This window comes from Podarcis melisellensis (assembly GCF_964234715.1).
Source record: "Podarcis melisellensis genome assembly, chromosome: 10".
NCBI classification, from domain to species: Eukaryota; Metazoa; Chordata; class Lepidosauria; order Squamata; family Lacertidae; genus Podarcis; species Podarcis melisellensis.
The window spans coordinates 75,381,355-75,407,129 of record NC_138542.1 but is presented as its reverse complement, the minus strand read 5'-3'; the positions used below and the strand labels follow the sequence as shown (position 1 = coordinate 75,407,129).

The window sequence follows — 25,775 nt, the reverse complement described above, 5'->3', positions numbered from 1 at the left end:
GAGATTTAAGCCTTGGGCTCTCTGACTCGCGAGCCCAGGAGACGCTTCCAGGGGCGAAGCCGGGTTGCCTTGCGACGACATAACTCAGATCCGCGTTGTATTTATGGCTGGCTTTCTTCAGCGCAAGCTCTGATGTCCGGCTGTAAATTATTCTGGCACCAGCTAAATAATAGAAGCGCTTCCATCCTCCAGGCCCCTTTCCCCTGCCAGCCTGTCCTGACGGCAGAGGAGGAGGAGGGGAGAAGCCCCCTTTTCCAAATGCACCCCCCACTCCCTGAGCAGCCCTTTCTGAGGTGCAAGACTTTCCCCCTGACCCGGCTGGGGATCCACATCCACTTGAATGCGCGAGGGGAGGTTTCTTAGATCGTTGCTAGAAAGCTTGGCTCTGGCTTGGCAGCGTCTTCTGCCCAGCTGACCTGGATCCAGTTTCAGAAGGCACCGGCGGGCACCCAGAGAGGGAATGCTGCACGGCCGCTGGCCTCCTTGGCTGCTGCTGCCATTGCCCCCCCCCCAATACTTTGGGATGCCAGAGCCTCTCCAAATGAAGGCCCTCCCTGCCTTTCTGCCTGCCTACTTGCAGAGGTCTGGAAGAGGCCAGGAGGGATGAAAGGAGCCTTCTCTGCAGTAATGCTAATTATTTTTCTCCTCCTCGGGTTCGTTTGTTCGTTGGAGCTGCACATTAAGTGTCTGCCTCGAAGCAAATGGGGCACGGGCTCCGTATCTGCAGAGCCAAGCCTCTCCACAGCAAAGGCCTCTGCAGCCCCCCCTCCCCTCCCCATGGGGCGTCCAGGAGGCAGCCTCAAGGTCTCACTCGGCAGGCAGCTTTCCACAGCAGCCTCTGCGCCCCCTCCCCATCCTGGGGGCCTCTGTGGGGCTCCTGCTTTCCTCCCTTCCACCCCACATGCCACTAGGGGAGGTCGGGAGGCAAGCTGCAGTCTAGGCTGCTCATTTAGGCTAGAGATGGCAGGACTTCCTAGGCTGCTGGCCAGCAAGGAACAGAGCAGGAGGGGAAGCCTCGCTTTGACTTTCATGCTCTGAATGCGGGGGGGGGGGGGTGCATGGCTGCCCCCCTTGGGGTGGGAGGCTTCAGGAACTCTGGGGTAGAGCATCCTTGGCCCTGAGCGCTCAGGAGGGAGAGGCAGAGGCAGACAGGCATGGCATGGGAGGGGAGGTTTGAGAATCCTGGAAGAGAACCGTGGAGGTGGAAGGGATCTTGTCCAGGGGTCGGCAAGGCTTACCTCGCCTGGGCCAGTTCACTCCAGCGGAGACCCCTCCATGGGCACACCCACGATTTCTGGCATCTGCGCAGATCCGATATCCGGCGCCGCAGAAACAAGTCCCCTTGCTTCACCACTCTGGTTTAGCGCAGCGTGTGGGGGACTTGCCAAGCGGGTGACTCAGTTTGGGGGTGGCTCATGGGCCGGATGAACGACCCCCATGGGCCGCTTGTGACCCATGGGCCTTAGATTGCCTACCCCTGATCTAGTCCAACCCCCCGCAATGCAGCCTGGGTCTCAAGGACAGATCCTGTGCATCCTCCTTGCCTGCCCCTCCCTCCGGTCGAGTTTCACGCACACACAAGCAGACACACGCATATGTCCTTTGGTTTGGCTGGTCTGGGATGGGGTTGTGGGGTCTTCTTGGCCAGCTCAGGACTTCCGGCCTGTCTTCTGTGGGGTGGGAGAGAAGAAGGCAAAGAGAGATGCGCCCCCCCCCTGCACCGGCCTCCTTCTCTAGCCAACCCCCCCTCCGTCCCTTGATGGCACCTTCAGAGGAGTGAAGACGGTGCCCAGTGCTGCCCCCTCCCTTCTGGGAGTCTGGGGGCCCTTGGGGAGAGACCTTTGGGTGCTGCATCAGCTGCTGTGCTTGGGGGGAGCAGAAGGAGGCTGCTGTCTGGGGGGGGGGTGGTGGTTTGCTTCCAAGGCAAAGCCTCCTTTAATTGTGACATTTCATTTATTGCCTCCGCCCCTCCTCCATCCCGAGGGAGGCCCAAAGTGGCAAATGGCCAACAACTCAATTAACACAAATATCGGAATCATCTCCGTGGCGAAACGAGTCTCGCGTCGGCGCTGCCTCCAGGTCGGGACAATAATGATAAGACAACAAGTCCATGGAGCCCTCCTGGCCTCCACGTCCCCACTGATTTGCTGCCCCACAATCAGCCGGTGGCGTCTGGAGCCCTTCCTCTCTCCCAGGGGGGCCTTGTCTAAGGACTCTTTGTCCTGCGGAGGGAAAAGGGGACTGTGCTCAAAACTGGGGGCGCTTGTTAGCTTGGGGGGCTTTGGCCCCTGCAGTCTGGTGTCTCCTGCCCCAAACGTTGGCCATCTGAGCGAGACCCGGAGAGGGGGTGGCTGGGGGGGGGGACCTTTGGGTTGGAGCTCCCCAACCAGCTGCTTGGAGCAGGCTCAGGCAAACTCGGCCCTCCAGATGTTTTGGGACTGCCACTCCCATCATCCCTAGCTAATAGGACCAGTGGTCAGGGATGATTGGAGTTGTAGTCCCCAAACATCTGGAGGGCCGAGTTTGCCTAGGCCTGGCCTGGAGCATCCAGAGAATTGTAGAGTCTGAAAGGAACGCGAGGATCATCCTAGTCTAGGGGTCAGCAACCTTTTTCAGCAGGGGGCCGGTCCACTGTCCCTCAGACCTTGCAGGGGGCCGGACTATTTTTTGGGGGGGTGGGGGGATGAACGAATTCCTATGCCCCATAAATAACTCAGAGATGCACTTTAAATAAAAGGACACATTCTACTCATGTAAAAACACGCTGATTCCTGGACTGTCTGTGAGCCGGATTTAGAAGGCAACTGGGCCGGATCCAGCCCCCGGGGCTTAGTTTGCCTACCTGTGTCCTAGTCCAGCCGCCTGAAATGCAAGAATATGCTGCTGTCCCGTAAGGGGAATGGACCTGCAACCTTCGTGTTAGCGGAATCACGCTCTAGCCAGCTGAGTTGTCCAGGCCGTCCTTCTCTCTGATCTGCTGCTGACCCGCTTTCTGGGAGGCTGAGTATAGGAGCTGGCTGGTGTATGCCCCTGGGCGAGCGGGCACCGTGGGGGTTGCGTAGGTGCCAGGCTGAGCGGTGTTTGCATAGCTAATGGACTTGCTAAGCTTGGATTTAAGTGAGGGTTAATTTGCAGCACCTTGAGCTCTGCGCTCCTCCTACCTGGGAAGCTGCTCTGTCGCACACACGCAGATATGTAATAATTTATTGGCCTGTTTGCCTGCAGCCTCTTCCCCCGTGGAGGATGCAGGGAGGAGGGTCCTGCGCTGGCAACTCTGCAGACCTTTGCAATACTTGGAGGAGGACAGAGGCATTTATAATAAATAAAGGTTAGGCAATGCCGTGAGGCTGCGGAGGAGAGCTGAGCAAACTCCCAAGTATCCACAGGGGGAGGGGGTGGCGTTTCCCAAATGCTGGGCGCAGATTGTGGCCTGGTTCTTTCCCTCATGCTCCAACACCCCCCCCCCCTGAGGGCATGTTCGGCAAAGGTCTTTGTCGCCCGAGGAGGTTTTTCCGTGGATTCTTTTGCAGGGACGGAGATCTCAGTTGGTAGAGCGTGAGATTCTTCAGGGTTGTGTTTTCGAGCCTTGCGTTGGGCAAAAGATTCCTGCATTGCAGGGGGTTGGCCTAGATGACCCCCGTGGTCCCGATTCTATGACTGATAGCGCCACCAGCCCAGAAGGAGGTTTTCTCCCAGGTGTGTGCCCTCCCTGGGGCTGCTTGTGGGCACCTGTTCCAATCAGCTGGCAGCTCTTGGTGCCAGCTTTGTGTGGGGCATTTGTGGGTAGAGATCTTGATCTGCAGGCTGGATATGTGGCCCCTCCAGATCTCGCCTGTGGCCCCCAGAAGGGAGGGCTTTCTTCCCCCTCCCTGGCTGAGTGTTTGAGCAAAAGGTTGCCGGCCCAGAGCTTGAGGGAGTTTCCTGGCTCAGCTGACTGTTGCTGTTGGATTTGAGTAGCTTCTGCTCCAAAGGCTTTATTTGCTTTCTTATTTACTCATTCCGTTTATATCTGGCCCTGCCTCCCCAAGGAGCCCAGGGCAGCAAACAAGCGCCGAGGAAGCGGCTTAGAAACAATTCCAAAACAGACACAGCCTGGGAAAGGTCTCCTCTTAAACGCCTCCTTGGGAGGGGAAGGTCTTTAGCGGCCGCCAAAAGGAGCAGAGTCTGCACCTGCCTCATATTCGAGGGGGCAATCCTAAAAGGGCAGAGGAGCCGCCACACGCCAGCCCAGGAGCTGAGTTGGGTGGCACAGGCCTCCCAGTAAGAGAGTCTCTGCAGGATAACCTCCCTTGCAGAGCTCTGTGTTCAATTGGACAGAGAGAAGGGGTGATCAAGCATCTTTCGGGTCTCCTGGTCCCAAGCTGCCTGGGCTTTTTGCACACCAAAAACGAGCAGCTTCAACTTTCCCTGCTCTCCAGCGGGCAGCCAGTGCAGTTTTTCCAGCAGCAAGTTAAAATGTTGGCGAGATCCTGCCCTAGCGAGCAGTTGGGTGGTTTGCACCAGGGCAGCCCTGCCTAGAGCACATTGCGGTGTTCAAGCCCAGAAGTTGCCTGCGCATGGATGACCGGGGGGGGGGGGGAGGCTGGTCCAGAAACATATAATCCCTGTCTGGATGATCCCTTGCCCCCAATCTCCCCATAGCCTCTCCCAGGGGCTTCATAGAGATGCCAAGCGGCATTTGGGGCAAGATGGTGCCCTGCTGCTTTGGCGCCATACCCAGGCCTGTGCCCAGATTGAAACAGGCTTCCTCCAGCCGGCTCCGTCCAGCCTGGCTCTGTGCCAGACGTTGCCACGGCCAGCGGCTGCCCCCGACTCCGGCCTTTGAGCCCTGGCTGTGCCCTGGGGCTTCCCCTCGGCAGCTGTCAGAGACGTTCAGCTGTGATGGGCTGGCTGGCGGCGCCAATGGGCTCCGAGTGGGAGAAGCGACCTGCTTTTCCAGGGATGACTCGCTCGGCCTCTGTGCTGGCATGTGCCAGGAGAAGTTGGGGGGGGGGTGTCGCAGCAAAGCAGCTTGCCTTGGAGGCAGGGGCCGGGGAGGGGGGCAGGCAGTGGCGAAACAGGTGGAGACCTCCGTGTTAAAGCCCCTGCACTGGGTGCCCATCAGTTCCCCAGCCAGGTTTAAGGGCCTTGCCTTAATTTACAAAGCCCTGACAGCTTGCCCCCCCCCTTATATCCCGGCTGAGTCACTCAGATCACCTGCAGGAACGGCGCTGGTCGTTTCCCAAGTTGGTGAGGCTCCCTTGACAAGGACAAGGAGCTGAGCCTTTAATGTCATTGGCCTAGTCCTGTGGAACTCCCTGCCACTGGAAATCCAGTAGGTGCCATATGAAAACTCCTATTCTGCCAGAACCCTACGCAGGCAGTGGGTAACTCATCTTTCCGCAATGGCTAACTGATGTCTGTTTTTAACTTTTCAGTAGTTGTTTAATATACAGTTGTATACTGCTTTGATTTTTCTTTTTAATGATTTCACGGTCCTCAATTATTTTTTTAAAAATAAATAAATGAAATGACCAGGGGACTGGGCTGGTTCTCTTCTTGAAGTGACCTGAAGACAATAAATTCAAGAAAGAATGGGGAAAGTTTATAATTTATTTAGGAGACCACTGTAAGCAGATGAAAACATTAGCAGGCTTTTAATCTCACCAAATGCTATGGACAATATTGAAATACAGATTATGAAAGAATATGCATTTGGAAAAGTTGGCAATAGAGCCCATGGAGGGGATGGGGGGGGGGATATGTATTTGGTATTGTAACTAACTTACATCTGTAAAATCAAATAAAAAAGGATTTCAAAAAAAAGGGAGACATGTCCCGTTTGAGCCGTGAAGAGCTGCTGCTCCCATCGCCGCCCCTCCTGGGGACTCTGCCACTGCCCTGACTTCTGTCCCCCCCCCCATAAATTTTTATTATTTTCTTTACATATTATTTCTTACCATACATTCTTCAACACATAACTTTCTGGCTCTGCCGAGCTCGTGGCTTCCCTCCCTCCCTTCAGTTGGTATCCTTTATCAAGTCCATTGCATATTTTATCATTTCCCACCCTATCTATTTTGCATTGTAGGAGCTACTTCAGTCCTGCTACTGTTTTTAAGTTTTTACAACTGGCCTTCAAATATTCAGCAAATTCACTCCAATTGTCCTTGAATCTCTAGTCGTCCTGATCCTGAATCCTTCCAGTCAGTTTGGCATAGTCTGTCATTTTCGACTGCCCCTCCGCAATAGTAGGAACATCTTGTGATTTCCAATTTGGCGCCAGCAAAGTCCTTTCCACAGCTGTGGCATACATGAATAACTTTTGATATTTTATCTTCATCTCCTTAATCACTGCCCTGACTGCTGTTGCTTTCCCTCCGCAGGACAAGAACCGGAAGCTGCGCCCCCTCTACGACATCCCCTACATGTTTGAGGCCCGGGAGTTTCTGCGCAAGAAGCTGATTGGGAAGAAGGTAAGCCCGGAAGGGGGCCGAGGCAGATGGGCTGGCGGGGGCCGGGGCAGAGCCTGCAAAGAACGGCTGGGCGCCAGGGACCCTCTTTTTATTTTGTGAACCGCCCTGAGATCTTTATATTTTTTTTAATATATAATTTTTATTAATTTCAACATACCAATTATTATACATTCCACAGAACTTCACATTTTATACAATCTTTTTGGACTTCCATCAGCACCTCTGATGATCCACCATTTTTATCATTTCTTCTGCATTTCTTAAATTCCTATTGCCTTTATCTTAACTCACAATCCATCCCTTTAACCATTTTTGCAATAATTCAAATAACTTACCTCACAAAACTTCTTGCAAACCTACAAACGTAATCTGGTCGTCACAATTACTTTTCGAATAGTCCGTAAATTTACACCAGTCTTCTGTGAATCTCTGGTCCCGCAGGTTTCGAATTCTTCCGATTAGTTTATCCAATTCTGCATAGTCCACGAATTTCATCCTCCATTCTTCTTTTGTCAGTAATTCTTCTTGCTTCCATTTTTGTGCCAATAATATTCTTGCATATAAAAACAACTTACAATCCTTTGTGTTTATATCATCTCCTACGATGCCAAGTAAAAATGCTTCTGGTTTCTTAATAAATGTATAAATGTATGAATGCCCTGAGATCTTTAAATGAAGGGCAGTAGATAAATCTTATAAATAAAATGATGGTGATGATGATGGAGGAAGGCTTTGAAGGTGGCGATTTGGCCTGACTTGAGGCCGGAGGTTCAGGCTGAGCTGCTCTTGTTTTCAGCCCCCCATGGGGGGCAACTGGAGGGTGTCTCCCTGCAGCCATGTTTGCGTCAAGAGGCAGTTTGGGGGTGGCAAGGGGACCTTTGCACGCGAGTGGGGAGGGAGGGAAGGTTTTTTGTGGCTCCTGGGGTCTTCCTTGGACCCACTCCTGTCTCCCCTCATCAACAACCTGTGAGAAGACTGTTAGGGATAAAGATCCGGGTGCCAGGGGCTCCCTGGCGCAGTTGAGTGTGCCGCTCGCAAACCGCAAACCGGCCTCTTCCTCCTGGCTTTGCCTGGTCTGCCCTTGACGGGCGGCTGCGCCCCTAATCTTCTCTGGCAGCCCCTGCTGGGCCCGCATCCCTTTTGGTCTGAGGCAGGGGCAAAGCGGGCCTTTCCTGGCTTGCTCAGCGGGGCCTGAATGAGCCTGGCCCCAGCAGAAGGCTGGCGGCAGCAGTGAGGAAGTTGTATTGTGGGGAGGGTCCCGGCCCACTCTCCTTGGCTCAGCCCTCACCCTGGTGGGTGCCAGGGGCTCCAATCTGGAGGAGGGGCAGCTGGAAGGTGGCTTGGAGAATTGCGCCTCCTCACACAGAACTAGCAGCATGAATCACACGCAGGGGATGAATGGGGATTGTTGTTTTGGATCACAGAATCAGGGTTGCCTGGGCAGCAGGCTCTGTGGGGTTTGGCGTGGGGTGTTCCCAGCCTCCTTTGTGGGAGGGGACCTCTGGCCGCCCCTTGACAGCTGGGCTGCACCTCCCAGGCGTCATCCCAGGCATGACGACAGACCCTCTGGTGGGGAATTTGGGGGGGGGAGCTTTGGGTTGTGCCCAGCTCCTGGTGTGTTTCCTCTGCCTCATCCCCTCCTGCTCTTGTGGGTGGGCACCCTGGACACCCACGGAGGACTTCTTGACCCATATCCAGATCTGCTATTACACCGGGGCAAGGAGGGGGCGACGGTAGCCTGAGCAACCACCCAGAGGTCCGTTTTCTCTCCACTATGATCTTCCTTTTTCCCTTCCTTCTCACATTCCAGGGGGCTGTGGCGGCCTGCCAGCTCTCCCCAAATAAAGCCTCTTGCGGCTCCTTTGTTGCATTTTCTGCCGGTGACTTTGCACGTGCACGATACAATAAAATAGTCGTTATTGTCATTGTCCCATACAGAACAATGAAATTGAAAAATCTACATAAGACATTCAAAAACTAACAAGCCTGCTATCCCAGCTATCCCAACCTGGTTAGCCCCTAAAAACTCTGATACCCCATTTTTAAATACAATATACTCACATAAAGACTACCTTACACTGTGTTTAAAACCAAAATCACATTCGGATAGAAACTGTTTCTCAGGTGCTAGTCCTGGTCTTTATAACCATGGACCTTCTTCCAGAAGGCAGAAGCTGAAAGAGATCATTTCTGGGGTGCGCAATATCCTACGCTATCTCTTCAGCTTATGGCACCTGGAAGCATAGATTTGATGGTGTTCAGGGCTGCTTGAGAGTGCTTCCTTCCATGCGCAGGGCTCTGAGCATGGCTTCTTCTGGGGGCTGGAGGGGGTGGGCAAGGGCCCCCTCCTCTCTCCTCTTCCCCATGACCTTGGTGGCTCTGGCTCTTGGGCTGGCATCCGCTTGGCGCTGGCTGCGAGGGGGGCTGCTTTGGGAGCCCCCATTCTGCTCTCCTCTGCTGTTGCAGGGCTGCCTTTATGCGCAGTTCCTTTGTCAGCACCTCGTTTTTCACTTCGGATTAATTTGATGGAGCTAAGCGATGAAAAAGTCCTCTGCGCTAATGATCAAAACAGTCCCCCGAGGTTGGCGCTGCCGCCTGATTGGAAGCGACAGGCCCAGCCAAGGCTGCCCGTCTTTGCCTCTGCCCCGCCGGCCGCCTGCTGGGATCGATCGGCTGGGGCTGCCGGCTTCCCCCCCCTTTCCCGCTCCCCAAAAGGATGCAAATTCGGCTCCCACGGGGTTCGGTTGAGCGGGTCCAGGGGCCTCTGAAGGCCGTTCGTCTCCCGAGGGGCAGGCACCCCCCCCCGCTCCTCCGCTCTGCCTGCGAGGTAGGCTTTATGAGCGCGGCCCTGGCATTCTGAGGCCGGGCAGCTGAGCGACCTGCTCTCACCCTGCTGGCAAGGGCAGGCGGCACGGGATCAGCGCTTTCGGCCAGAGAGCACTTTTGGGGGGTGCTGAGGGCTCCCTGGACTTGCCGCTGGAACCAGTGTGTGCTTGTGTGCAGTGGGGGGGGGGGTGGCTCCTTCTTGGTCCTTGCAGCCTCCTCCCCCCTCCAAATCCCCGTCTCTGTATGTGCAGGTGTGTGTCTGGGCTTGCTGGCGCACCTGCACACCTGTGCTCACCTTGCCTGCAAACACACACTATGTGCCTCCATTTAGATGGAAACTCGGGAGGGGGGTTCCTTTGTGGCAAATCTCACCTTTCTGCCGGTACCCCAGAGACCCGCCAAAACTGCCATCCTTCCCTTGGGGGCCCTTCTGGGCCCATCTAGACCAGCCTCCTCTTTCCCACACTGGCCTCAGAAGCCCGCAAGCAAGAAGGGAAGGGCTGCTCTGCCGTGACTGGAGATCGGGGGGGGGGGGTTTGCCCCAGAACCTGGAAGATCCACCTGGTCCTTGTGACTAAAACTCTCATCCCCCTTCAAAGCCAAACAGGTTGGTGGCCCTCACTGTCTCCTGTGGGAGTGAGTTCCACAGGTGAACATGTGCTTAATAAGAATAAGAAATTTGTTTATTTATATGCCGCCCATCTAACTGGGTGGCTCCCACAAAACATTAAAAACTCCATAAAACATCAACTGTTGAATTGTTGAAAACTTCCCTTCAGATCTCTTCTAAATATGCTTGCTTTTATCCATCCTGAATCCTTTTGCCCCTTAGCCTCCTTTTCTCTGACCTGAAACGAACCAAATTCCTCCCCCTTTCTTCCTCGGAGAGCCCCTCTGCCCCCTCAATCTCCTTTCCTATCCCCACAATATCCTTTTCAAGGGGCAGCACCCCAAACGCGGCTGCGTCATCGGTTTGCAGAGGGGAATTCCCCAATCCTGTTCATCCCCATTCCTTAGAATTCCCACCATGGACCAAACTCCTTCACTGATGGTTCCCAAATAAGCGCCCCCCCTTTTCAGATGAGGAGCCTCCTCTGCCAGCACCAGCCAGGCTCCCGAGGCAGATCTGAGGAAGGTTGCCCCATTTTGCTGAGCTTGTGCCCAAATGCTTCTCCTGTGAGCAGGGGAGCCCCTTATGCGCTTGGCTGGCATGTGGCAGACGCATCGCCCGCCCGCCCCTCCCCAGGACGGAGCTGGGGGGAAGGGGCTCTTCCGTGTGGGGCAGAAGCCGGGCGGCTGGGGCAGGGGACCACAAATCTGCCTCCCTCAACTCTCTGAAGAGCATTTGCGTGTCTCCGCATGGCTTAAATAAGGTGTCAAGCAGTCGGAGAAACCTGCAAGCAGCACAATAAATAAATGAGGGCATGCAGCTTGCCTGGAGCAACCCTGATGGCTCATGCAGAGTCTGGCGGTCGATAGGTGCGTCTCTCAAGCCTGAGTCCGTGGGAGAGAAAGCAGAGCAAAGTCTCCTCCTTGACATGCGCAGAGTGGTCTGCGTGAGACCCTCTCCCCTGATTATTTCATTTCTTTTCTTTTTGAAATTATTTTTATTAAGATTTTCCAACAAATTTTAACATATTCAAAAATTCAAATTGCATTTTACAATTTGAATTAACCCCCCCAGCTACTTCCCTTTCCTATTTATTACATATTTGTCTGTTCTGGGTATAATTTTATAAACCTTATCTACTAAAATTAAACTTGTGTTCTTAATCTGTTCTTAACATTTTCACCTCATATTTGTGTTTATATTTGTCCATTGTAAGTGTATTACTCAAATCCTGCAAGTGAGTTCATTTCAATGCATTGTTTCTGTATTATTTCATTTCTTAATACAGTGGTACCTCTGGTTGCAAACGGGATCCATTCCGGAGCCCCGTTCACAACCTGAGCAGAACGCAACCCACGTCTGTGCGTGCGTGGGTCGCGATTTGCCGCTTCTGCGCATGCGTGTGATGTCATTTTCAGCACCTGCGCATGCACAAGCGGCGAAACCCGGAGGTAACTCTTTCCGATACTTCCGGATCACTGTGGGACGCTACCTGAAAATGCTCAAGCTGAAGCAAACGCAACACAAGGTATGACTGTATATTAAAATATCTCTAAGCGTCCCCCAGCCTCTGCCTTGACTTTGCTCTCTTTCCCACCCCCTTAGGTCCCCCCTCCCACTGCGACCCCTTTCCTCTCCCCTCCGCATCTGCAAAGTTTTTGGTTAAACCTCTTAGCCCCCCCTCCTCCACCTCTGGACCTGTGCTCTCCATTGCCTCCCTCCCTCGCTTGCCTCTCAGGCTGACTGTATGCTCGCCAGGGCAGAGACCTATTTGTGGGTTTTGTTTCCCTGTGCATTTGGATGGCTTTGTAGAAATGACATGGGGGGAGTGTGGAAGGAAGAGGAGCACAGGAATTTGTGTTTGTGTGTGTCTGCTGACTGAGGGGTGGGTTTGCCTCGCCGGGGTCTCTCTCAGCTCAGAGAACATTTCAGTGGGAAATGGCAGCTGGGATCTTTTGCACGGGGGGGGGGGGGGGCTCTGCCATGGAACTACACGTCCCGCACCCGGAGGGGTTCCCTTTGTTAGCATTGGTGGTTGTTGCTGCTAGTGAAGGAAGATTCAGGACAGATGTAAAAAGTCTCTCCCCCCCCAACCCCCCGCCCCCGAGTCCTTTCTGTTGGGGATAATTCAGACTGAAATTCCCAGGTGTCAAAAAGGTTATTTATGTCTGGCCACCAGTGCGACTCGTGTTTTGTTAGCCCAAAAATAGAAAACGAGTGAGGTCCCAACCAAAGGAGAATGGCAACGTAAGTTGACAGAACATTCACAACTCATAGACTTAACATATAGAATAAGAGAACTGGAAGAACATACCTTTAGAGAAGATTGGAAAACGTTTATTGAATACCTGGGAAATAATTGTGCACGGCTGAAAACGCTGGCAGCATTAAGAGAAATTCAGCAGTGTAAATAAGCTTTGATGGATGCAATAATGGAAGACTGAATCGTATAGTTTTTGTAAAATATGCAGGGATTTGTGGTACGTAAAATAAAGCATGGGAAGAGGAGAAGGGAAGCCATTGATATTTTAAGGATGTAAAAAGGAGTGTTTTAAATTGCAAAACAGAAAATTGAATAAAAAAAGTCCTCCTTCAAGCAGTGCAGAGTTAAACAGTGGAACTCCCTCCCACTGGAGGCAGGCATTTGGGTGGCTTTAAAAATGGATTGGACAAGTTCATGGAGGAGGAAAAGGAGGAGGAGGAGGAGGAAAGGAAGGAGAAGGGGGAGAAGGAGGAGAAGAAGGAAAAAGAGAAGGAGGGGAAGGAAAGGAGAAGGGCTATTGAGGGCTCCTAGCCAGGATGGCTCTGCTCTGCCTCCACATTCATGGGCAGAAGGTTTCTCTGGATGTCTGCTGCTGGAAAGAGCAGCAGAGGAAATGCCCTTGTCCCCGGCTCCTGCTTCCAGGCCTCCCGGTCGGCCAGGCAGGATGGGCTCCGTGGGTCTTCTGAGCTTCTTGGGCCCTAGTGGCTGAGCTTCCCTCCTGGCCAGGCCAAGGGGGTGCAGAGAGGCGGCCCCTGGGATCCTGGTGGGTGGCTGAGGAAGATGTCCCCCCAGCACAGCCCCCCCTCCAGTCCTGCTGCCTAGGCAGGGTGCCAGCTGGGGGCCCTTCTGCCGTTTGGCACTAGGGGGCGCTGCTCTGCTGCAGGAGGGAGCCAGAGGCCAGAGGCGGGACCCGTAGGCTTGATTGACAGCATGGTGGCCCGGCTGCTAATTCTGGCCTCCTGGCCCGGCTCCCAGTGGGGTAATTGTTCCGGCCTCCTTGTTCCAGTTGGCAGGGGAGCGCTCCCTGCTGCCGTGCGCCCCGTGGCACGCTTGGGCAAGGCTGCCGAACCTGGCCCAGGCCAGAGGCAGCTGCCACACCGGCCCCAGGAGAGAGTGCCATCGTGGCTCTCTCTGCCAGGAGGATTCTTCGAATCAGAGACCCATGCGGAGCTGGAAGGGATCCCAAGGGTCATCCAGCCCAGCCCCCGGAAATGCAGGAATTTCAGCTAAAGCATCTCTGACAGATGACCATCCCCCCTCTGCTTAAAAACCTCCAAGGGAGGAGAGCCCACAGCTTCCCGAGGGAGACCGTTCTACTGCCAAACAGCTCTTACTGCCAGAAAGTTCTTCCTGATGTTTAGTCGGAATCTCCTTTCTTGTCCCTTGAAGCCATGGGTTCGAGTCCTACCCTCCAGAGCAGGAGAAAACCAGCTTGTGACAGCCCTTGAAGATGTCTTTCCTGTCTCCTCTCGGTCTCCCCTTTCCCAGGCGAAACATACCCAGCTCCTTCAACTGTTCCTCATCAGGCTTGGTTTCCAAACCCTTGATCACTTTGGTCTTTGTCCTCTGCCCACCTCCCAGCTTGGCAACATCCGTCTTAAATTGTGGTGCCCAGAATTGGACCCAATTCTCCAGGCCTAAGGCAGAATAGAGCAGTACTCTGACCTCCCTTTATTGGGACACAATTCTTCCACTGATGCAGCCTAGAATAGTTTTTTTTTTTACTGCTGCAGGAAAGGAAAGAGGCTTTCAACAGTCGCTGCTGCTGCTGCAAAGACAGGGTGCTGGGTCTGCCCTGCAAGGTTGCTGCGGAACTGGCCTGTGTGCTCATGGGGGGGGCGTCTGCCATCTTCTCTGGCACCCAAAGGTGCCCTGCTTTGGTTCTCCTGCTGGTGCCTTTGTGGGCGAAGGAGGCAGTGAAGCAGTTGCAGAGGTGGAGCAGAGGGTCTCTTGGGGCTGCAGCTTGCAGGGCGGGGTGTGTGTCTGTGTGTCTCTGTGTGTCTGTGCCTGTAGACCCATCTTCCAGTTTTCATTTCCCCCTTCTGCCCCCCTCCCACCCCTGATCTAAAAACAGATGCCAGAAACTGGGCAGAGTCTTGGGATGCAAAAGGTTGGTTGAAATGGGGAGAACTTGGAGGTGCAGCCTCCCTGCCTGCCATGAGGAGTGGCTTCCTTGCCTTACACCTTTACACTTGGAGGCACCTTCAGACACCCCCCCCGCATGCCCCGCCTTGGAACAGAGCTGCATTGCAGGGGGTTGGAACGGATGACCCTTGGGGTCCCTTCTGTGGGATGTGAAACACAAGAGCAGTCAAGGACAACATTCCTAGAGTGAACATGCTTACACATGGGGAGGAATGTTTGTCCAGCCAGCAGGTCAACTTCCTGTTTCCTTCTGGGCTGGGACAGACTTCCTCTGCATGTGACTAGAGGTGGGCGTGGCCTCACCTGTGCAGGTAATTACAAAAGCACAGGGCAGGGCAGCCATCTCTCTCTCTGTGACTATTTTCGTCGAAGAAGCAACATCTGCTTAGCCAAAGATGCTCTCTTGGCTTCCAAAGGGACTGTCTCCTTATGAGATAGTTTCCAGGTGTATGTTACTTTTCTAAGCTAAGTCTGCCTTCTGGGATCCTATTGTGAACAGAATGATGTGTGAGTAAACCTTTTTATACTTTTATAGAAGACACTGTTGTGTCTTATCTTTTATGAGGGAATAAGGGGGAAATACCAGAAGAGTTATTATAGAGGCTTTAGCGAGCCTGAGCAAACGCATCTGCCAAGTTTAAAAAGGGGAATGTTACTCTGCTAAATTGTGAACTTGTTTATACAAGTTGGAAAGGCTATAATCAGACAAAGTATCCTCTCCTGCATCCCTGAACATTCCCACACCTCCCAGCTCTGTGATTCGATGCTCTTTCGTCCGCACCTGCCTTTGCTTTACGCAGAACGGTCTCCTGTCTTCAGAGCGGCTCTCCCCCGCCGGTTCTGATGATGGCTGAACATCGCGGTGCAGATTTAAACTGTGGAACTCCCTGCTGCAGGAGGCAGGGGTGGCCAGCCAGGGCGGATGTGCTCAGTCTCTGTGGTCGGAGGCAGTTATGTGCCTGAGTCCCAGTTGCTCGGACCCACAAGAGGGGAGAAGGCTCTTGTGCTCGGATCCTGATTTTGGGTTTCCCAGAGTTCAGCCCCTGTGAGGACAGGGTGCAGGGCTAGGTGGGCCCCCCGGGGCCTGATCCAGCAGGTTCTTGTTAGCTTCCTATGGTCGGTTTGCACAGTTGTGATCTGTTGGTGTGGCTGATAAGTTCCCCCAACTCCATTGCTGCTGGGGCTTGAGCACGGTTGCTCTGCAGCCTGCTCTGCTCTTCTGTGTGTGTGTGTGTGTTGGGGTGGCAGCACTGGCAGGCTGGCACATGTGGGGTGATCCCCCCCCCAAGACTCTCCTGTCACACAAGGGAAGACAGATCTCCCTGCGCAGCCAGCCATTTCCCCTCCCTCCAAGGGGAACAGGGAGCCAGCCATTGGATAATCACTCAGCAGCTTGATGAATGTCTCAGCTGATGGGAGTGGGGGGGGGGCTTCTCATCTGAGCCATGCGCTTGGCAGGCCTTCAAGAATGTGCCTCCCCTCCGCTGAGCCAGCTGCCTTGCCTGGTGGCTTTCCAAGCCCAGGAGCGCCCCAGAAGCGATGCCAGGGCACACGGGGTGTGGGTGTGTGCTCTCCTGCAGAAGACATCACAGGAGGGCAGGGATCCTTTACAGAGCAGGGGTTGGACTAGATGACCTGGAAGGGGCCCTTGCAACTCAGCAATGCTCCTAAACAGGAGGGTGTGTGCGTGCATTCCTTGTAGGCTCAGCTGGGACGCCCAAGCTTCAGGAGGCCTCGCTGCCTTTTCCAAGTCCTGAGCCAGGAGGACTTGTGTTTCTGGGGGTCAGAGGCCATGCTCCTGTCCCTGCCCGATGTTCTGCAACATCCCTCAGCCCCAGCAGGGAGGGGTTGGCTGGCCGCCTTCCGGCAGAGCTTGCCCTCCCTCGGTGTTGGCTCACCTGCCTTTCTCGGTGCAGGGAGAGCATCCTCCTCCTCCTGTGTCCAGGGGAGGTGGGTGGGTGAGAATCACAGACCTCCCCACAGCCATTCATGAATGGCCTCCCTTGGCAGCCCAGGCACCGCCCTGTCCGTTCCCAGAGAGAGGCTGGGGAAACCCCGCTAGATGGGCGGGGTATAAATAATAAATTACTATTATTATATTATTATTCCTGGGCCTCCCAAGCGGCTCCAGCACGTTGGGTCCAGGGAAGGCTGAGATCTCCCACCTTAGTGCCCAATTGCTGCCTTCCCAGTCGATCGAGTGCCTTCTGATGCCACAAGCAGCCCTGCCAAGCGCAGCTCCGATGGAGAGAGTTGGCTTTCCTGCAGAGGGAAATGGAGGTTCTTGAGGCCGTTGGAGCAGAAGGGACTGGCCTCAAGCTTCCGCTGTCCTGTGACAGCAGCTGCAAGCGGGTGGGGGAGCAGGCACCCCCTCCAGCCTCCCGTTTCATGTTAGGGGGGCACCATATAATGGCAGAGTCAGAAGGGACTCCATCCCCTGCAGCCCAGGACTTGCCCCTTGGGATCTTCGCCCAAAGGTCTTCCCTTCCTGCTCTCATGAGTTTCCCACCCAGACTGGGGATTTCCAGGCTGCCCCAAAAGAGGGGCCTTGCCCCCTCTTGCCTGCCTCTTTGGGGAGCTTCTCCTTCCTCGCTGGGTGCAGGGAGAAGAGGGAAGCAGCCCTTCCCCGTTGGCTCTGCAGGGCCTTGGGGAGGCATTCTTGGCCGGCCCCCGGGCGCACCCCCAAAGGAAAGCCATCACGGGGAGGCAACTTGGTTATCTGCCTCTGCTGCCGTCAAACAGATCGGAAGCCCCCACCAGGCCACGGAGGCAGGGGGAGCGTGATGGATGCTCCCCCTGCCCTTCCGTCACAGCAGCGTGGAGTTTTATGGAGCGCCGGTTTTATAGCGCGCCGGGCGGCCTCTAAACAGGCCTCATTTGTTTCCTCCGACGGTCTTGGCCGCCGTTGCTGCTGGTCCATAAAGCACAGCCTCTGGGACCCTCCAGGCCGTGGCAAGGAGGGGAGCCCAAGGGCCGGGCTGGGGGTGGGCAGGCGAGCGGCGGCCCGGCGTGGGGCAGAGAGCCGTCCTTCTGCCGCTTGCCGGGGACGTGACTTGCCGACTAATGAGCACCTGCAACTCCCGGGGTCAGGAGAGGATCTGGGGCCTGCGTGGCACGTTTTCTGCACGTTGGCAGCGCAGGGTGAGGGGGCTGGGATGGGGCTGCCTAGGAACAAGCAGCCTGGGCAGTGCCCACCCCTCAGCAGCCCCTCCTGCAGCCTGGCACGGCCCCCTCCCCTGGAGGTCTTTGGCGGCTGCTTCATAAAGGGAGCCTGCTTAGCCAGGACCCCAAACTGGTGTCTGTGTTGGGTCTCTGCACGACATTCCTCCAGGAAAACCATTCAGCACAGGAGGGAGGAAAGGGAGGGGGGTCCTTTCATGCCTGGCTTTCTCTCCCAATGATTGGCCCCGTGGCCGGGTCAAGGATAAGGACGTGCCCCTGGCCAGTAGGCTGTGTGACCCTGCCAGGCTCTGCTGGGATGCAGACAATCGGGAATCCGAGTTGCAAGCCCTTATAGAATTACAGAATTTATGGTAGTATATAATCTGAATGGCTCCCCAAAGGTCATTCATCCCAACCCCCAGCAAGGCAGGGATGTCAGGTACGGAATTCCTGGCAATTGGCCACCCAGCCCCTGCTCAAAAACCTCCAGTGACTGAGAGTCCACCCAAGGGGGTCCGTTCCACTGTTAAAACGGTTCTCACCAGCAGAAGGTCCTTCAATAATAATAATAATACTCCGCCCATCTTGCTGGGTTTCTCCAGCCACTCTGGGCAGCTTCCCACAAAATATTAAAAACACAATTAAACATCAAACATTAAATTCAGGGCTGTCATCAGATGTCTTCCAAATGTCATATAGTTGTTTATTTCCTTGACCTCTGCTGGGAGAGCGTTCCACAGAGCAGGTGCCACTACCGAGAAGGCCCTCTGCCTGGTTCCCTGTAACTTGGCCTCTCGCAGAGAGGGAATTGCCAGAAGGCCCTCGACACTGGATCTCAATGTCCGGGCAGAACGATGGGGGTGGAGACGCTCCTTCAGGTATACTGGGCCGAGGCCGTTTAGGGCTTTCAAGGTCAGCACCAACACTTTGAATTGTGCTCGGAAACGTGCTGGGAACCAACATAGGTCTTTCAAGACTGGTGTTATATGGTCTCGGCGGCCGCTCCCAGTCACCAGTCTAGCTGCCGCATTCTGGATTAGTTGTAGTTTCCGGGTCACCTTCCAAGGTAGCCCCAAGTAGAGCGCATTGCAGTGGTCCAAGCAGGAGATAACCAGAGCATGCACCACTCTGGCGAGACAGTCATGAAATGTTTCATCAGAATCTCCTCCCTTGTCTTTTGAATCCATTGCATCTGTTGGAATCCTACAGCAGAAAACATTCTTGCTCCATCTTGCTTTCTCCTGCTCTGGAGGGCAGGACTCAAACCCATGGCTTCAAGTTATAAGAAAGGAGATTCCAGCTGAACACCCGGAAGAACTTTCTGGCGCTAAGAGCCGTTTCAGGGTGGGCTGGTCTCCCTGGGGAGGTGGTGGCCTCTCCTTCCCTGGAGGTTTCTGAGCAGAGGTTGGGCGGCCACCTGCCATGTCTGCTGCAGCTGAGATTCCTGCCTTGCAGGGGGTTGGACTAGATGACCCCGGGTGTCCCTTCCCGCTCCACCATCCTCTGGTTCTGTGAAGCAAGCACCTTCTGCCATCTCCCTAGAATAGCTCTCCTGGCTGGGCACAGTTTCCGCTTTGTGTGTGTCTGTGCGCCCACAGCTTTTGTTTTTACTGACAGGCAATTTTCTGTTTGTTACTGACAGTCTGCAAACTTACTGACAGTCGGCAAGGCGATGCGCCGTTGCTCTCGTAACTTAATAATGAGAGCGCCTTCTTCCTCTGATTCCGCTCTCCCCCGTTTGGGAAAATCCGCCCCTCTCTATCTGTGTGGACGCTGTGGATTCCTGCCAGTCCGTTCGGATCGGGGAGGCAGTGCTGGGTCCCTCCCCTTGGGGCGGGGGGTATGGGTCGTATGGTGTAGTGGTTAGCGTGCCAGACTAGGACCTGGCAGAGACCCGGGTTCGAATTCCCACTCAGTGATGAAGCTCCCCGGGCAGGGCTTTGGGGGCCAGGCCCTTTCTCAGTCTGACCTACCTCACAGGGTTGCTGTGGGGATTAAACAAGGAGGGGGGCAAGAACCATGGACCCTGCCTTGAACTCCTTGAGAGGAAAAGGTGAGGTATAAATGCAATACGACCAGACCAGCACCAGCTCCCAGGCCAGGCCTTCATTTGTTATTTAGGAGCTGCCTTCTAGGACAATAACCCCCAGAAAGCCGTTCCACGGGCCCTTGGGAAAGGTGCTTGAAACCGTAATACAATCGGACCTATAGGTGTAGAAGTGATGCTATTAATCCAAGAAGTATGCGGTTCTTAACAGGTCGTTATAATTTTTATGAATGCATTCCATTTTTTATGGCAGTGGGAAATGGCAGCTCCCTGGAATCGTAAGGAAGCACCGGATCTCGGAAGAAAGGTTTCTGTCTTTTGCGGTTGTTGTTTGTATCGAAAAAATGATTACCGTATTTTTCGCCCCATAGGGCGCACCGCCCCATAGGACACACCTAGGGGTTTTTTTTGGGGGGGGGGCGAAATAAAGAAAAAAATCCCCCCCCAGGCGTGGGGGAAGTCCGAGCTTCCCCCAACCCCAGCCCCCAGAACAGCTTGCTATCTGCAAGCCTAGGAAGCCCGGCCGAAGTCGCGCTGGTCTCCCCAGGCTTGCGGAGAGGTGCGCGAAGCCCGGGCGCGCTCTTCAGCACGTCCCAGGCTTCGGAATGCAGGCAGCTCCACGCAGCCGCCGGGAGCCCAGCGCGACTTTGCGCCGTGCTCCCGAGGGCTGCGCAGAGCTTCCTGAAGAGGGGTGCGCACTGCCCCCTCTCGCTCTCCAGGCTTCAGCAAAAGCCTGCATTCGCCCCATAGGACGCACACACATTTCCCCTTCATTTTTGGAGGGGAAAAAGTGCGTCCTATAGGGCGAAAAATACGGTAAATCAATTTTTTTTAAAGAGAAGGAAAGGGGATGGGGGCTGCAATCACTTTGCCTCTTGGGGGTCCCGGGGCAGGAGCTGCTGCTTCTGGGCGCCTGAGCTCTGTGCCCGCCCTGCTCTTCCCACCTCCCCAGAACGTGCCCTTCCAGGAAACTTTTGCTCAGGAGAAAACCTCTCCCAGTTTCTGGGCTCTGTGCCCAGGGATGTTCGGGGGGGGGGCATTCTGTGAACACTCAGGATGTATTTGACGCCTGGGGTCTGAGCAGGTACACAGTCGGGTGAGCTGCCTCTCGATGGGCCCATCTGTCCCTCGGATGTTTTCTCCTGCCGGCTTTGGAGAGCAGCTGCTTTCGTGGCTCTACAAATTTAGTCCTGGGGGCCAGATTTGGGTTGCTGCGGAAGGAGACAGAAAGCCAGGAGTTGCAAGGTGGCATACTCCAAAATGCTGCCAATTCCAAGGCCAGCTAGACGGGCACAGCTTGGAATAACACCGGTAGTTTAGTGGTGAATTTTGGACACAACAGAGAGGTAAAGGATTTGGATTAAAAGATGCAGGAGGAAATGATTAACAGTAGGACCCACAAAAGGGGGGCGGGGAGGAAAGTCCAGGAGATTCTTTGGAATCTTGTGTCTATGTTGTATGTTGGATAAGGTAAAGGTAAAGGTAAAGGTAAAGGGACTCGTGTCCGTTAGGTCTAGTCATGGCCGACTGTGGGGTTGTGGCGCTCATCTCACTTTACTGGCCAAGGGGGCCAGTATACAGCTTCCGGGTCATGTGGCCAGCAGGACTAAGCTGCTTCTGGTGAACCAGAGCAGTGCATGGAAATGCCATTTACCTTCCCGCCAGAGCGGCACCTATTTATCTACTTGATATTCTTGTAAAGAAGCTGGTAAAATGCGGTCTTGACTATGCTACCACTCAGTGGATTTGTAACTGGCTAACTGACCGAACCCAAAGGGTGCTCATCAATGGTTCCTCTTCATCCTGGAGAAGAGTGACTAGTGGGGTGCTACAGGGTTCTGTCTTGGGCCCGGTCTTATTCAACATCTTTATCAACGACTTGGATGATGGACTCAAGGGCATCCTGATCAAATTTGCAGATGACACCAAACTGGGAGGGGTGGCTAACACCCCAGAGGACAGGATCACACTTCAAAACGACCTTGACAGATTAGAGAACTGGGCCAAAACAAACAAGATGAATTTTAACAGGGAGAAATGTAAAGTATTGCACTTACGCAAAAAAAATGAGAGGCACAAATACAAGATGGGTGACACCTGGCTTGAGAGCAGTACATGTGAAAAGGATCTAGGAGTCTTGGTTGACCACAAACTTGACATGAGCCAACAGTGTGACGCGGCAGCTAAAAAAGCCAATGCAATTCTGGGCTGCATCAATAGGAGTATTGCATCTAGATCAAGGGAAGTAATAGTGCCACTGTATTCTGCTCTGGTCAGACCTCACCTGGAGTACTGTGTCCAGTTCTGGGCACCACAGTTCAAGAAGGACACTGACAAACTGGAACGTGTCCAGAGGAGGGCAACCAAAATGGTCAAAGGCCTGGAAACGATGCCTTATGAGGAACGGCTAAGGGAGCTGGGCATGTTTAGCCTGGAGAAGAGGAGGTTAAGGGGTGATATGATAGCCGTGTTCAAATATATAAAAGGATGTCCCATAGAGGAGGGAGAAAGGTTGTTTTCTGCTGCTCCAGAGAAGCGGACACGGAGCAATGGATCCTAACTACAAGAAAGAAGATTCCACCTAAACATTAGGAAGAACTTCCTGACAGTAAGAGCTGTTCGACAGTGGAATTTGCTGCCAAGGAGTGTGGTGGAGTCTCCTTCTTTGGAGGTCTTTAAGCAGAGGCTTGACAACCATATGTCAGGAGTGCTCTGATGGTGTTTCCTGCTTGGCAGGGGGTTGGACTTGATGGCCCTGGTGGTCTCTTCCAACTCTATGATTCTATGATTCTATGCACTTTGACATGCTTTCAAACTGCTAGGTTGGGAAGAGCAGGGACCGAGTAAAAGGAGTTCACCCCATCACGGGGATTCGAACCGCCGACCTTCTGATCGGCAAGTCGTAGGCCCTGTGGTTTAACCCACAGCGCCACCCGCGTCCCTTTTATGTTGGATATGTGACTGTAAATTTTTAATATGAAAAACTAAATAAATAAATTTATTTTTAATAATAGACAGGCACAGCTTGGGGCGTCTCGGTGTATGGGTGAGATTATGGGGTCAAAGAGCTAAAATTTCTGGATTCCCTCAATGACTGTGCTGCGTAGCAGTTAGTCGTGGGACCGACCAGATAGACAGCGACCCTGAATCAATTTGAATGGGTGGCCTGGTGCGAGATGTCAGTGTTGTCAAGCCTATTGGGAGCCATGACCATCGTGCCATTAAATTAAATAAATGTTTCAATGGCCAATTGACATCGTCACACTTGATTTTGGAGGAGGCAACTTCCCCAAATGAGGAGGCTGGTGAAGAGGAAGCCGAAAGGCAAAGTCGAGAGGGGGAAATTGGTCCCAAATGCTTGGGAGTTCTTTAAAAAGACAGTATTAGAGACTCCGCTGGAGTGTAGAGCACAGATCTGGAAAGTAACCATGGAGGCCCAGGGGATGCCCGTGCGTTAATGCGAACAGTCAAGGAAGGAATTAGAGGCAAGAAGGTTTCCTGGGGGGGGGGAGGAGGTCTTTGCCAAAGAAAGAGAACAAAGGGATCACAAACACAGGTGGGGAGAGAAGGCAAGAAGACGGTAAAGTAAAGGTAAAGGTACCCCTGCCCGTACGGGCCAGTCTTGACAGACTCTGGGGTTGTGCGCCCATCTCACTTAAGAGGCCAGGGGCCAGCGCTGTCCGGAGACACTTCCGGGTCACGTGGCCAGCGTGACATCGCTGCTCTGGCGAGCCAGAGCCGCACACGGAAACACCATTTACCTTCCCGCTAGTAAGCGGTCCCTATTTATCTACTTGCACCCGGAGGTTCTTTCGAACTGCTAGGTTGGCAGGCGCTGGGACCGAGCAACGGGAGCGCACCCCGCCGCAGGGATTCGAACCGCCGACCTTTCAATTGGCAAGTCCTAGGCGCTGAGGCTTTAACCCACAGCGCCACCTGCGTCCTAAGAAGACGGTAAAGGATGCTTAAAAGAAACATCTTGAGAAACACATTGCTGCGAGTATGAGGACCACCAGCGAGACGTTCTTGAAATACATTTGTCTCAGGAAACCGTCTAGGGAAACGGTTGACTCCTTGGATGACACAAGAGTCAAAGGAGTTGTAAAGGGAGATAAGGAGATTGTGGAGAAGCAGAATGAGTCCTTTGCACCTCTTCTCTCAGCGGAGGGTGCAGGGGAGAGCCCAGTGACTGAACCAGCCTGCAAACGGGGGTGTGAGAGAGTCAGAGACCCCAATCAGTGATTGTTTGCAGTTTCTGAAATGTTGGGTCTGCGGGGAGAGCTGCCTGCCTGCCTCTTCTTCTTCTTCTGGAGCTCCTTGGAGGAAGCTGGCTACGTTCTGCACCGAGAAAGATGGATAATGAGTCTCGCAATGGAAATTAAGGCAAAATTATGCAAATTTCATGCTGTTTTCCCTCTGTTTCCTGAACGTCGCTCAGCTCTTTCAAAGGAGTGGAAGTTAAGAGAATTTGCCAATGTGTTATTGGGGTGGGAGGGAACGCTTGGGCTTGGCGAGGAAGACCATCCAAAATGGAAATGCCATTTCACAGACAGAGCTGAGGGAAGCCTTCTCCTCTCAGGGAAGGAAAGAGGACATTCTCTGTGCAAAAAAGGTTATTCCCCCCCCCCAGCGCAATACATGCAATTATTCACATCCTTTTCCTCAATCACAGTCATTTGGGCACGGGCCGGAGGGAGTGGAGACTGTGCGCTGGTTTTGCATGGTGGTTAGGGGAGTGAGCATTGAGCCGAGAACCCAGCCCTGCACCCCCCCTAGATTTCAAATCGCTTTGGGTGGGGTCCCGTGGCTTGTCTTGCTTTTAGCCTCAGTTCCTTCCTCAGGGATCAAGCGTCTTATCAAGGAACCTGCGGGTCTTATTCTCTTATTCAGTTACTCTTGTCACAGGATTTTAGTGTTTTATTGATTTCTTTCGTAATGTGCTTGGTGCAACCTCTAATTGAAAGTTTTTGATAAAGGATAGGGTACGGCTGTCCTGCTGCAGGGGGCCTCCAGCAGTGGGGGTGGGGGGCAGGTGTGGAGGTCTGTGTTTCCCTGGCCTTGCCTCCTCCCTCAAGCATGTCTTTGGGAAGGAACTGGGCAAGCCGGGCTGGTGCTGAGACGTCTTGGGAACCCCATGCCTAATGGCCACTTCCACCACATGTGGAAGAAGGTGCCCAGTGAGAGGAGCGCTTTGGCAGCAACAGGGATGCAGTGGTCTAAACCACTGAGCTTCTTGGGCTTGCCAATGAAAAGGCCGGCTGTTTGAATACCCACGAAGGGGTGAGCTCCCGTTGCTCTGTCTCTGCTCCTGCCAACTTAGCAGTTCAAAAGCACACCAGCGCAAGTAGATAAATAGGTACCGCTGTGGCGGAAAGGAAAACAGCATTTCTGTGCGCTCTGGCTTCCATCAGAGTGTCCCGTTGCTCCAGAAGCAGTTTAGTTCTGCTGGCCACATGACCCGGAAAGCTGTCTGTGGACAAACGCCGGCTCCCTTGGCCTGAAAGCGAGATGAGCATCACAACCCCATAGTCGCCTTTGACTGGATTTAACCATCCAGGGGTCCTTTACCTTACCTTAGGCAGCAACGTTTCTGCACCCCAGTTTCTGGAAACTGCAGGAGGGAAGAGTGTTGTTCTTGTGTTCGAATCCTGCTTGTTTCCCTTTGGGGAATCTGGCTGGCCAGTGTTAGTACAGAATGCTGGACTGGAGAGGCCACATGCCTCATCCATCTAGATCTTCTGATGGGTTTGGTGAGCTGGCCCCTCTTAGCTGGTGCTTGCTCCTGGAAGGTGAGCCTCAGCCGGGGAGTTCAGTGGAGATGCCACCAGACTTCCTTCTCTTTCGGGGAGGTGAAGAAAGGGGGCGGCTCCCCTGGGCGGCTGCCCTGACCATCTCTGTCCTTGCTGAGGAGCTGGATGGCCCCATGGCCATTTTGATTCCCAAACCCGCCTTGTGGAATCAGGGCCGCCTCTTTCCCCTGCCCGTTTGTCATGCCAGGAATTGCTTTAACCCCTTACCCTTAATTGGCTTTCTCCTGGCAGAAGCTCCTTTCTGCGCAGCTAGCAGAATATGATGAGGTTGCCGCGCGCATGAGAGAGAGAGTGAGAGTGAGAGTGTGATCTGCTTGAGTCGGCATCACCTTTTTGCATTGTTATGCTCATCGCAAAGCGGGGCTTGTAAGAGACCAGACACTTTGAAAAGGCTTTAAAGGCGCTCTTGTGGCCTTGATGGGCTTGCAGGCTGCCAGTCTCTGCCTCCCCTCGGCGG

General features: G+C 53.9%; 1 protein-coding gene across 1 annotated transcript in view; it reads left to right on the top strand.

The window, feature by feature from the left end:
• Positions 1-25,775, top strand: part of SND1 (staphylococcal nuclease and tudor domain containing 1) — a 220,073-nt gene that overhangs the window by 75,751 nt on the left and 118,547 nt on the right. Inside the window, exon 11 of the mRNA XM_081926896.1 lies at positions 6,366-6,455. Coding sequence (XP_081783022.1) covers positions 6,366-6,455 — 90 coding nt within the window. The remainder of the gene's footprint in view (positions 1-6,365; positions 6,456-25,775) is intronic.